Source organism: Rhamphochromis sp. 'chilingali' (genome assembly GCF_963969265.1).
Source record: "Rhamphochromis sp. 'chilingali' genome assembly, chromosome: 9".
Lineage (NCBI taxonomy): Eukaryota > Metazoa > Chordata > Actinopteri > Cichliformes > Cichlidae > Rhamphochromis > Rhamphochromis sp. 'chilingali'.
Genome location: NC_137936.1, coordinates 29535996 through 29549896, shown reverse-complemented (window position 1 = coordinate 29549896; position 13901 = coordinate 29535996). Strand labels below are relative to the sequence as shown.

General features: G+C 39.6%; 1 protein-coding gene across 5 annotated transcripts in view; it reads right to left on the bottom strand.

Annotated features, from left to right (window-relative positions):
• LOC308402998 (plasma membrane calcium-transporting ATPase 1-like) overlaps positions 1-13901 on the bottom strand; it is a 134306-nt gene that overhangs the window by 74376 nt on the left and 46029 nt on the right. For 4 of the 5 annotated variants that reach the window (XM_080892205.1, XM_080892203.1, XM_080892207.1 and 1 more), the window contains one exon: positions 906-1319. In XM_080892205.1, coding sequence (XP_080748331.1) covers positions 906-1101 — 196 coding nt within the window. In that variant the 5' untranslated portion in view covers positions 1102-1319. Of the gene's footprint in view, positions 1-905; positions 1320-2276; positions 2342-13901 lie in introns of all 5 variants that reach the window. The other variant, XM_080892204.1, reaches the window with a different exon arrangement.

Below are 13901 nucleotides of genomic sequence, written 5' to 3'. Positions count from 1 at the left end.
GAAACACAATCCCTGCGTTTTTTCAATTTAACAGAGTAAGCAGTTTCCAAGTCTTTGTTTTTAGGGCTCCTAAAATCCCAGAATTTGTGTTGTCTGACTTAAATGCTGTTAGGAATGTCAAAGATGGAGGTTGCCCCGTCCCCACCTTTAAAGGGCGATTCCACAACACTCCAACAAGGAACAAGTACATGAGCTGGTTGTGTTGGCTCATGTGCTCATGCTTACAGCAGGTTCAGCTGTGTGCTGCCAAATCTCAAGGTAAACATAAGAGCAGAAATGTACTGGGCCTGGGTGTGTCATTCATCAGACCACGTGAAGCGTAGTTGCGTAATACTCTGGGTGTGATTAATCTGGTGTAAGTGTAGTTATTGCTTCTTCTTTTTTTTTTTTTAGCATACTAAATAATCTCGTACAGTCAATTAAAATGGTACAACCTTCTGGCTTTAACTACCTGTTGTTCAGATCCAGAGCCAACCTTTCGAAACACTATCACCCATGATTGTTGACATTGTTTGAAATAAAAAAGTATCTTCATTAAAACTGTTTAGATCATTCTAAGGTACCAAAAGCAAACTTTCTTGACTGTACACAAGGCTCCAATAAACAAAAAACTTCCAGACTTTTTAGTACATAACACCATATATGGGGTCATGAAGAGGTGGGCTGGAGCCTATCCCAGCTAACACGTGTTGACAGAAGTTAAGCAGTTAAGCAGAATAAATGTGATTTCTGGAGGGAAAACTTTCCAAAAGTATTTATTGATGATATAACGGTGACCACTGCCAATCTAATTCACCTTGGATCATTTGTTTTTATTGTCACAGACTAATAAAAATTGTAGGTTGTGAACTGTTTCAGATCCACTGACTTAAATGGTTTGGTTGTGTGTATTGAACCGGTCTTACCTTCTATAGGGGATGTTTTCAGGCGGCGGCAGATGCCCTGCACATCTCCGTAAGTGTCCCGTATCTTGTTGACGGCCTCAGTGCTCCGCAGCTCCATCACGGTCCTCAAGTCCACCATGCTCACCCCAAAGTCCCCTTCATGGTTGCCCTCAGCAACCGAATTCCCCGGAGGGTGGTCTGCAGGGTTGTTTGCCATGGTGGTCCTCTTCACAGCAGTGTCGTTCTTCTGACTGTCTTTGTTTGTAGTGATCGAAACGTTGGCTATGTTATTAGTCACAGGAATTGTGGGTAGTGTAGTTCTTTTAGATGGCAGTCGGAGGAGACAAACTGTGACGTTAAAGCCTTCTCTGGACGTGCATGCTCCTCTCAGTAACTATGGAAACAGTGGAGTAAACATGTTCTGTTGGTTTTACTCTGCAGAGAAAATAGAAAACAGGAAAACAGTTGTTTAGAAACCAGAACCAGAGTGGAAACTGTCTAAAGACGTACCAGCCCAGCATCAGAAGCAGCACACATAAAAAATAAAGAAATAAATAAATTAAAGGGACTCCTGAAGTAATCTTTCTAATTAATAGCAGAGAGACTAATTTGCCCAATTAGAGAAGAGATTTTCTCATCTTAGATTATTAAAGGAGTCCCCTGAATCACCGAGGTCGTTATGATATAAACTTATTATCAGTTTGCGCAGCTCCTGTGAGACTTGTGGTTATTTGGTAAATATCTGCTCTCCATTAACCATATGCTGTGAGTTTATCACTCTGGTCAGAAAAAGCAGCATTTTGTCTTTTGTTGTATTTATGAGGGAGTCATAGTTTATTTCCTTGCAAACAGCTGTGGATTGAGTTCAAAATCAAGGGTGTCAAATGTAGTTTTACTAACAACCACACTGGGAAATGAGAACGAAATCAAGTGCTGGACAGATACGGTCTGTTGACAAGGTTTACCTTCATTGAAAATGTATGTCTTCAGCTAGTTCTTCACATTAAAGCCCTGAAGCAGGCCACACAAAAACATTTATTAGCCTTTATAACATTTAGTCAAGATCACGTAGTACACCTGTGCCATATAAAATAAATACCTCATTGTATGGTAGGCTTACTACTGCTTGCCAGTGGGTGTAGTACCATCATAGTAATTTCATAATTTACATAATTTCCTCTTGGATTCATGAAGTATTCTGAATCTGATGCTACAGAACTGCCACTGTGTCATTGAAAAAGGGTCCAAGGGCAAATCCTGAACCCCAAGTGGCAATTTTTCCACCTTAGTTAACATTTACTCATTACTATCAGAAAGAGCTTTCCATTTCCTCTGCCACACCAACTGGCCAATTCCTGCAGAAATAATTTAAAAAAGTGGAAGAAGACTCACCCCCCTCGGTTACACTGGTGTGTGTAGACCACAGCTACAACGGGGTGGATCAGATTTGGTCAACACTGAAATTATATGTGAGCCATATAAACATTTTGAAGGGTTTGAGTTGGCCCACAGGCCTTGATTTATTCACATATTCTCTTCTTCTCAGCCTTACTATGTGTGCAAAAGCACAGCTATACAGTGAAATAAAACACAGCAGTTGAAGACAGCAGTTGGCCTCTGAATTCATTAACTGAAGCATCTGTGAAAACAATATCAGGCAGCAAATTTAATTACAGACTACAAATCAGGAAAAGATTAGATGCCATAATCAAGAGTTTAGGAAAAACTAGATGAAGAGATGAAGAGCCAGAGGTCACTGTAAATGCAATGCAGCTCTGAGAGCCAATCAGCATCAAGCAGGAGACAATGAGATGGAGGATATCCACTGGGTCAGAGTGTGAAAATGTGTGTCTGGCCAAACTCTGACTCTCCAGCCCATCGCTACAGATTATGTAAGTGCACATCAAAGGCTGTCCTCCATTTTTCGCAGTTTAGCGCTCTTTGATGGACGAGCGCGTGCACACACACACACACACACACAGACCCTGTTAGAGAAGTACTACCATTACTGCCGGGGTTAAGCATTTTCTGAGTGGTGGTTTTTGGTACAGGTGTTGCAGGATGATGCTTGGGTCAGTGGTTCTCAGACTGAGGAGGACAGACAGAACAATTTCAAAGCTCTGGTGAATGCTTAATATAACAGTGGGAGCTTCAGCTGGCTCGCTGTGCAATAATTGGCACCTGGTTCACTTAGAGAAATTACCAACTGAACGTCTAATCAAAGTATAGACCTCATTTACATTCGATGGCATCTGGACTCCCAAGTCAGAGACAGTTAAATGTTTATTGTGTAAAAATGCTAAAAAAAATTCGTGATGCTTTCCTCTTCAGAAATTTGCTTTGAAGTCTTTATAATAATCCTAACATGGTTTGCTCGGTATCAAATGTAAGACAGAGATTGTTGTTCAAACAGGAATTGCTGATGGCCATCTCAGTATGACTTTACATAATGCAAATTTTTCCAACCTGAAACAAAATACACTGCACAGGGAGACTCACTCCACATCAGCGTGGCGGTACGAGCGAGAGCTCACAAGGATCAAAGACGTTTTTCTTTCTCGACATGTAAAGTAAAGTGTGCGTGTTAGTCCCCATAGGGAAATAGTTCCTCTGCATTTAACCCATTCACCCAGTGAAGCAGTGGGCAGCCACCAGTGCAGCGCCCGGGGAGCAGTGTGTAGGGACGGTACCTTGCTCAGGGGTACCTCAGGGTAGCCGTTCAGTGGAGTCGAACCCCCGACCTTACGATCATGGGGCCACCACTCTACCTACTGAGCTATCCCTGCTCACGTTTGCAGTGCAATATCTGCAATGTGATACTTTAAAATCTACTACAATGGCATTACTTTTTACAGGCCACAATACAGGAAATAAGAAAAGTTTACTAGACATATTAATGATTGAAGAAGAAGAGGTGCAGTCTCAGTGTAAGCTGTTGTGCTATGACAACTGCACACGGTGCAGATTTCCAGTTGGGTCATTTAAATTGTAAAAGTCAAGTTTTTTGACTGACATTTTGCTGTTCTCATGCCAGATATCTGCTTCCACTCACGTATTCCCCTTTACAACCTAATCCTGTAACGCCAAATGTATCATATTTCATACATGAGTTCGGCAGCTATTTCATGGTTCAGCATTTACCAGGCTAATAATAGACTGCAGCTCATCTATATACTTAATTAAAAATTCATTTTTTTACCTAAATCTATTAGTTACTGCTCCTTACCCTTAATCCAGGGGTACTCTCTATTTCAATAAAAAATATCCAAAATAAATATTAAGAGTGGATGGATGGAATAAAACCAGATAATTCATATTAAATAAACATTTTCCCAGTCTGTGTGATGGTTTTCTTTGTGAAGGTTTTCACCACGTCCTGCGTAATGTTCAACTTTGGGTTGACTCCAAATTCTTCCCGTTTAGAGCAACGCCAGCGTTCACAGTGACAGCTTAGCCTGAGCTTGAACCCGTGTGCGCACGGTTTGATCGACATCCCCCTAAGGGGACGGGGCCTTCCCCGCTTTCGTCACAGCCACTGATCAGTGGCAGATTTGAGAAAACTTTCTGTTCTGCAGCGTTGAATATTACAGAGCTAATGAAAAAGAATAACGTGGCGCATAAAGATGCTGTGCAGTCCTTCACAAAGTAGAATATCGGGTCATTCTACACAAATAAACAAAATTACATTAACATGTTTGCAAAGTTGATTTGAATAAATTGTAAATAATTGCCGTAAAGAGTTTACAGATTTATCTGTGTCAACATCTGTGTCAACGTTTATTAATGATTGCTGCACTTTTACAAGTAAAAAAAGAGGAGCTGGATGAGTTTGTTTTATGCCCCATCTCTCGTTTTTTTTTTTTTTTTTTTTTGGTCTTTTTGTTAACTGGAAAATATTAATAAGAAAAAGCTCGTGTTTTTCTTTTTTTTGTATTTACACGCTTTATATTAATGTCCGCCACAGTTTCACACGGCACTGGCCTCTCCCAGATAATTTAACAATCCCGTAAGTCGGTTTCATGTTTTCAGTAACTATTTTTGAGTCATTAGTCGCAACATAAGAACGCGGTAATAAAATGAATGCTTGTTTGTTCTAAGTTATTAAAGAAATTGTTGATGATGTCACTGTGATGGAATGTGTTAATTATGGATAATGAGATTACTTAATTACAGAGGCAATAAGAGGATGAAATGTGCGACTATTTAATTAAAAAAGATCGAATATCTACGTTTACATTCATTATTCAGATGTGCATTAAAGAAACCAAATGAGTTACCATGTTGTGCTTTTAGTGTGTTTTGATGTACATGGGCAGAGCTTCAGTGTGCAATTCATAGCTCAGTTTCTTATCAATTTCCTATTAATAGCAGTATTTTTCAGAAGCTTTATGACCGTCTTATCAGCATGGATATAATCAGCAACATTAGTCAGAACATTAATGTTTGTTACTTAATAAAAGTCTCTCATTCATGAATGTGAAATGGAAATAAAACAAAACTGCACAACCCACATATTTTGGGTGGAGTTTCACAAACAACATACACCTTCTGTTTGTTGACTATACAACCACACCCAGCTCAGTTCGAAGGTAAGCATTTTGACCTTAAACCCTAATGACACACCTGCTCATTCAAACAAAACACACATTTTCTAGCCTGTCAGGTCACTGAGTGTTTGCAAGGTTGTCAGGCTTTAACAAGTTGTTTCCTTATCACAAACATAAGTGGGGGAACAAAGTGATGACACGAAGATACACCACCAGGTTGCATATACTGTCACAGTGCAGAAAAAAATAGGTTTGTTTCATCTGCTTTGCAAAGGCATTGAAACCCACAGAAGCTGTCATCTGATAACTGTCATACATAACAAGCTGCAGAGCCATTAAGCTCATGTGCAGGTCAGCTTGCTACTGAATATTAGTGTAGAACTTGGCCAGAAACCATGTTATTGTCACTGACGACTAAAACTGGGTGGGGAGACACATTTCAGTTAAAATACAAATAGAAATAGAAACTAGAATAGAAAAATGGAAAAAATAACTGAAACAATACTGGGCACTTACAAAAGACATGCAGTATGCAGAAGCACTGGTATATAAATTTACTGAGATGTGTATATGTCAATACACACATGTATAATTAATGCTGATTCTTAATTTATAGCATCTTGCATCTGACAAATTCATCTATCGCTAACAACAAAATCTCTCTCTGGAAACCAAATCTAAAGTAAAATCTAAGATTTCAAATGAAATCAAGAACATAATAACAACTGAAAGTTTTTAAAACAACAAGAAAAAAATCCTCCTGAATCCTCATGCCAGTCAGGAGAGAAATGGGATTTTCACCTCTTGTGTTTGAGAGCAAGACAGGAAAAATGACTTGCACATACACAAATCAATACAGAGATGAGAGCCAGTGAAACGCTGCATCCTCTTCTGGTGGTTCATTTTTGATCATTTTCAGTTTTGATTAGATCTGCTCTCTGCTGCTGCACAAACAAACAAACTAATCAAGCATTTGTGGTTGGGGCTAATTCAGGGTTAGTAAATTATGTAATGCCTGGCTCAAACTACATGATTTTCTGTTTGTTGCGTTAGTGTTTGTGTAAGATTAGGCGATTATGGAGTCATAAAATCCTGCTTTTTTCTTACTGTAATCTGTAATGAGAGGTGTTACAGATTACCGAGTTGCTCCTGCTGAGTTGCTAGTTGGTGTAAACATCTTCTTTTCCTGGAAATCACTAAGTGTATTAAATTTAACTAAACTAAACATAAAGGCGGGCAGCAGGAGTGTGGAAACTTTTAAGTGAACTGACAGAAATGTGAAGTAAAAAACTTCACATTTCTGTCCTGAAAAACAAACTAAAATAAAAAAGGCAATTTATTTAGTATTGTATTTATTTTTATTTTTTAGCTCATTTGTGTTTTTTTTCCTTCAAACTAGTGTATTATTCTATTAGACTAGCATGTCTACATGACAGTAAGTCCTCCACTACAATGCCTGACAAATACCCAATCTCTGTTTTTAGAATTATAAAAATGTAAACGATCACTAAAACTTACAAAAACCTTACCAGCTGGTTAGAGAAACACGTGGACGACCAAAAAGTCTTCGAGCAGCTGCAGCATTAGCTTCCATCCATTATGATGTGAGAGTCACTGCATGAAACCCATTTTCATTTCCCTACATCGATATCGTGTAGCCTAAACAATAGATTACAAAAGCAAAGTAGCCCGCCCCTAACATGTTACAACCACTTGCCGAATGGGAATGGAATATATTTGTAAAATCTAAATCACAAAACCACAAGGTTGTAACACAGGTCCAACTAGCTAACGCTGGAAAATTCTCCAATGTGTAATCACAACTACAAACAAGCTGCACAGAATAATGTACATGTGAAAACCGACAGGTCCGATCAGGTCAACATACACAAGCTAATCCTCCTGCACACTTACATATCACTCGCACAAACCAGTTCTTTCTCAGATTACTGGTGATGAAATATTTCCACTAGCCAAGTGCCAGCTGGAATGAGAAGTAGCTTTCTAATACACTTGTGTGCCGGTTTATTATTAGCTAAAACTAATGCAACAATCCTCTTAAATGCCCTTTCATGAAGGTTATAATGAGTAACAGTTTTAAAGAGGTGTTAATTCTACTGCGAGATCATTTTGGAGGCTGCAGCACATCTACAATATAGAAGTATAAATACACACAGACAGAAAACGCACACTTAATTTAGACTACTGAGTATAGTGTACATTTTTAAATCTTTTTAGGTGGAAGCTAGTTATTAAAAACTGTAAGCAAGAGTTAGTGATCTAATGACACTCACATCAACACTAAAGGAAAAGCAGGTTATTTAGGCGGAAATTTACCCACTGGGCAAGAACTAGTTGAAAGATGACTTTCCTAGACATCCAAACTACGTCATGGATTTGATTAAAAACGGAAAAGTGTTAAGTCGTCTTTCCAAGTTTTCAAGTTATAATTGTTATGATTTTTGCCTTAAATGCAGAACTGCAGGTGTTAACAAGTTAAGTTTTGACTGAGTACAAAGGCCAAAGAATTACTTTCATTATGCAAGTACTATTCAGATTTTAGTCTTAACGTGAGGCCAAGAACACCCGGCAGCACTGTTAAAAGAAACAATGATGTTAATGCGTTATTTTTACGTTCTAAAAATGTTACTTTTGATGACTCGATATAGCATTACCCAGACTTAGATATGATGTCACAGATATGTTAGTTTTTATGTTGTTCTGCAACACTGCAGAAGGCCTGGTGATCTTGAAACCACAGAGCAAAGTTTCCAAGACGTCACCTGTTGGTAGTAACCAAATTATGACCAAATGCTACACTGGAAACAGGTGATGTGTTCGTGAGAGTATTGCTAAAACTGCACATGCCCTTGCAAGTTGTTCATCTACACAGAGATCATTCATAGAAAGATAGTATCTGAGAGACTGGGCAACAAACATTGTTCATATATGCATGACAGCGGCATGCCTATAGTATGTCTGTCTGCATACTGAACGCAGCCGCAGGATATCTCTGAAACCTGTTCTGTATGTTTGTGAGCCCTGATTCACTGCAAGACAAAAAAAAAAGAGAGAGAACATGCATTCATTTCCAGGCAGCTTTCCTTGCCACAGTAATGGGCCGATTCCCATTGAAAGTTAAAGGTTTAAAGGTGTTAACATCCAGTGTTTGGTGGAGAACCTTTACTAAACATTTCCTCTGGAAATGCAGTGGGAATGCTGTCAGCTGAAATAATCCAACATTTTCGTGTTTCAATATTTGACAAAGAGAAGATAAGAAAGTCCCAAGAGGTTTTGAGCAGACATCTAAATATAGATGGAGCATCAACGTGGCATTAAGACAACCAGTTTCCGTGCATGAGAGGCAGTGTGTCTGTTCTTTGTCTGTCTTATCTATTTCTTACTGCAGATTAAATTATGCTGTAGTTGCCATGTTGCCAGCCACTCAACTTATATGCATGTGCGATAGCATAAGCTCGTGTGTGTGGAAAGCGAAAAAAAAAAGACTATTTTGGATTATATGTGTGGTTTGAAGAAGCCTTAAAACACTTTATAGTACAAGAACCCAATTGTTACAGAAGCGAGGCATCCCACTTTCACATCATGTGGAGATGGAGAAAGCGCCGTGTTTATAACTTGGTAAGTATTATTCAAAAACTGAGGGCAGTTGAAAGACTGCAGAGCTGGTTATGAATAAATATTCTCATAAACGAGTCTCGCTTTGGAGCCCATTTCTGAGAACGTTTTGGAAAACACCTGAAAACATAAACATGTAGGCACGTCTTTTCACATGTAAACAGTTTGCAGACACACTCTGCCTCAGAGAGGATTGGATTCATGTTTTGGCAGTTCTAACTGCATTTGGTTAAACTAAACAAAACCAAGGTGCACAATGACTCACGCACTGACATCACATTGTTATTATAAAGAAACCTGCGGGACATTAACACAATAGAGTTGTGTTAAAATGTTCAAAAAGGCACCTAAAACGTCAGAAACACCGTCAAGATGACACAATTATCTAGACAGCGCGACTCCTGAATAAATTATTGGCGGGACTGCAGACTTCTGCAGTGCAGATGCTGAACTGTGTTTGTTGGACGCGTGGAAGACATTTGCTCAATCTGAGCTCCACCAAGTATCACCATTTTCTGAAACGTACTTAATTAACTGATACAAATAAAACAAGTCACCTCAAATTCAGAAAACTGACCCCTAGCATTAATGAGGCGTTTGGGGTCACTCTGAAATGCCGCCATTAATCAAAGTCAGGTAAAGGATAAACTGACAGACATCGTCACGTTTGCATCTCTTTTACCTGGTTAATTATCAAAGCAGCTGATGCTCATTATAACCTGATCTGAAGCCAGTTATGTTCAGAGTTTTGTTTTTCCCACATTTTCACTGATGGTTTTTTTTTTCGTTTTCTGTACGTTCCGTGAGCGAAACGGATTCTCTGCAGAAGAAAAATGTTGGGGGTTTTTTTTTTATATTCTTAGCCCATTGAGCCGTATAACACTAGAGAAGGAAGTTGCGCAATAAAGTTACAGTACAAGTTACAAAATCACATGAAGTGACATTCAGCTGGTGATGCAGAAAATACACAAATGTTTTATGCTTGATTCGATCTGCTGCCAGGTCCCATTCAGGCTGCTGGGGATGAAATAGCTAGAACACAGATTAGAAAATGTATCATTATAGGTTGTTTATTACCAAGAATATTATAATATATAAGGTCAAAGATCAAGCAGGTAACTAGAAAAAGGACATATCACATGTCAGAGAATGATAGAGGATATGGCTAAAGGCTGTGACAAAGGCTGATAAGCATATCCATTCAGAAGCAGGGCTCTATAGTAAAGTCTGTTTTCAGCCTGCTCTGTCTCAGCCAATGCCATTAACTCTTTTGATATTGATTATCTTACAGGACTGTGCCTTTCTGTTTACAGCTTTTTGCACATCTAGTTTCTGAGCCTATAGATAGAAATAAAACCAATCAATCATAATACTTTAACACACTCGTCTGAAAAATGTTTTTCATTGCAGTTTAATGAAGTCATTGTGCGCTACTCTTTGGCCTTAGACAAAATGATGCTGATGTTTACAGTGTTTTTCCTGCTTAGAGAAATTTTTGGCATGGCCCGGAGGTCTGAAATCATCAGCAGTGAAGTGAAAATAACAGGAAAAAGCAGTCAGATTTGTTAATTAGACTTAATGCTTCCCTTTACACAAATTAACCCACCAAAGGCCAAAGCTAAGACAGGAAGGAACCCTGCTTACATTTTATTTTGAAAGTTAAGCTAAGCTGCAGGCAGACCACAATTTATCTCAGGAAATGCAATCATGCAGCAAGGCTAAACACACGGGTGGAGGACAGGAAGTAACACAGAGGGCTGTAAATGTAAACTCCAGAAGCTAGCAACTGTAACTCTTAATGTTGTAAATCACTCAGCTTCTTATCAAAAGCTTCACTGTCATCAGCAGCTATAAAAATGTTTGGAGGGTCGGTGAAGCTGTGCTAGTTGAAGGGGTCAAACATGTGGCCCAGGAGCCGTGACAGACCTGCCAGCAGGTCCAAATCAGCTTTATTTATTTATTTCTGGTGTGACATATCAATTCCAGCATTTTTTTACGTAGGAGTGAACATTTCTGGAACTTTCCACATATTTATACATTTAGAACAACTTTTCTTGAAGCCATAAAAACACATTTGTTTTTCTCAACACTTGTCATGCATTTATAGAGTTACAATAAAAATGAAAAAAATTTGAGTTTTCTTTCCTTTTTTAGAATATATGGCTTTACTGACTGGCTCCTGTGAGTTTAAATTGAGCTGTATGCGGCCCGTGAAGTAAAATGTGTTTCACACCCCTGGCCTTGTTGACATTTAATGATCTGTTACCAGGTCGCTAGCTACAGAGCTAGGCTAATAATATAAACCGATCACTACACGAGATGCACTGATGATGGCTAAATTATTTTAAAAAATAAAATAATGGGGTCCCTGATGGGCACAGGAATGCCATCACACATGGCAGGAAGAAAACGCTCCTAATGGATTAAACTTCAGCCGAGAGAACATATGAGACGGGTCCATTCACAACACGAGGACAGCCATTAAATCGATGCTGTGTGCTTTGGATTGATCACTAAAAAAAAAGAAACCCTGGTCCTGCGTTTAAAGTCCACACTGAAATCTTAGACGGCCTAATAGTGACTCTTTTCTGAAGCGTCAAAAATCAATATTTGGAAAAAGCATGAGGCTGGAGGCTCAAGTGTGCACCACGAGTTTTTAAAACTTAAATTGAAGCCTTGCTGCACACGAATAGTGCATACACAAAACTGTAGGGACCGAGAATCATATGCCTCTACAGTTTTTTTGGGGATTTTGTGTGCGTATGTGTGTGTGTGTGTGTGTGTGTGGGGGGGGGGGGGGGGGGGGGGGGGGGGGGGGGGTTCCTCATATGGTGGAGACGCTTGGACCAGGAAACAGGATCAATACCTCATCACAGCTCAGCCTGTCAGACAGTTCTTCTCTTCCTGTCTTTAGAATATTTAATCACAAACTGTTTCCTAAATACTTTGATCTTTTATTTGATGTTTCAGCCACAGTCCAGCTGCTGTCACTTATATTATTTTGCCTGCTATGAGAAGGCTGCTGGCATAAGGAAATTTGATTTGAATGTAAATTTTAAAATTTCTCTGTCTCTCTCTCTCTCCTCCAAACACGCAGTGAAACACACACAATAACAGGTCATAAAAACAGTTTCATTCATCTCTCTCTTTTCATTATCTTCCATCAGACCGGTCTGCTGTTCAGCTGCTGTTATCCTCCCTCCTTTTCCTCCATCTCGGTTCTCTGCCTCTGCAGACACACCTGCTCTGCATACTAAAGGAGAAGCCTGCACCGCCCTCCTCCACACACACACACACACACACACACACACACACACACACACACACACACACACACACACACACACACACACACACACACACACACACACACACACACACACACACACACACACACACACACACACACACACACACACACTATTCAACCTCACTGCTGCCCACACCCACCACACAAAGAAGAAGTTGATTCTTGGTTCGCTCAACAACCAATCACATGCAAACACACACACCCCACACACATACAGTCCTGAGTCCTGAATCATGTCAGTGACTTCATACAGGCTTTTCCACATGCAGGACACGTTACACTGAGCTAGTGTGAGTTGAGTCTAGACGACAGTGTGTGTGTGTGTGTGTGTGTGTGTGTGTGTGTGTGTGTGTGTGTGTGTGTGTGTGTGTGTGTGTGTGTGTAAGAGAGAGAGAGAGTGTGTCGCAGGATGCCAGATGGCCTAAGGAGAGCAAAGCAAGAGGCCAGGAATGCAGGAGACCACACCCATATCTGCAGTCATGTGACCAGAGTGGAAAAAGGAAATCCCCATACTGCAGAGAACAGAAACGTCACATATACACAAGAACACACAAACACACAGTCATGTTTCCATCACTTCACAATGGAAGGACTTGCATTAATTATGTTGAGGCTTACCCAAATCATACCCCATGTCGGAGTCCCCACAGTGTGTCTATAGATTTATGGCCCCTCAGCATGGCTAACACACACACACACACACACACACACACACACACACACACACACACCCACCCACCCACCCACCCACCAGGGGGGTGTTTTTTTTAAAGCACAAAATAGGCTTTTACTGGGTGACTATGCAGCTAAAAATATTTGGGTCCCTTACAGTGCACACAAATGTGTTTTCTGTGTTACCTTACTGAACAGTACATGTATATTTATATTCTATTCTATCACTATTACTATTTGTCCCCTCTTTTATGTAACATATACACTGTTATAGTGGTAAATTTCATATTAAATATGCCCAGAGTTACAAATAATAAGGTCAGGGTATGTACAAGTTATGCTGTACATGCACTGACCTTGTCAAATTATTTAAAACATGAGGAATATGCCCATATTTATATGCATATTCTTGTTTCTATCAGTTTGATGGTTGTATGAATGATAATTAACGTAAAATATGAGAAATATATTTTGTTACAACTCTGGTGACTTTTCTTTGGGGCGGAAAGCTAAAACATCTTTGGAGGGAGCCACAAACAGACACACACCCACACACATTGCCTTTGTGTCTGTTAATGATGTTCTCACACAGCGACACTATATGGACAATTAGCAAGATTCATCTTACAGTTTTCCACTGCAAAAAAAAAAAAAAAGCTCCCAAGGCTCAAAGTCACACAAGCACACTCATTCACTGGTTGTAAATGACTCATGATCACAGGAAGCAAGACATGTGTGCAAGCAGTGCCAGCTTCCCGTTTGTCTGTTTATTTCAGGCTGTGCAATTAACCCTTCAAACTTTAAGGCAGTCAGCACAAACTGAGGCTCATCAACTTAAACCCTTTAATTTAA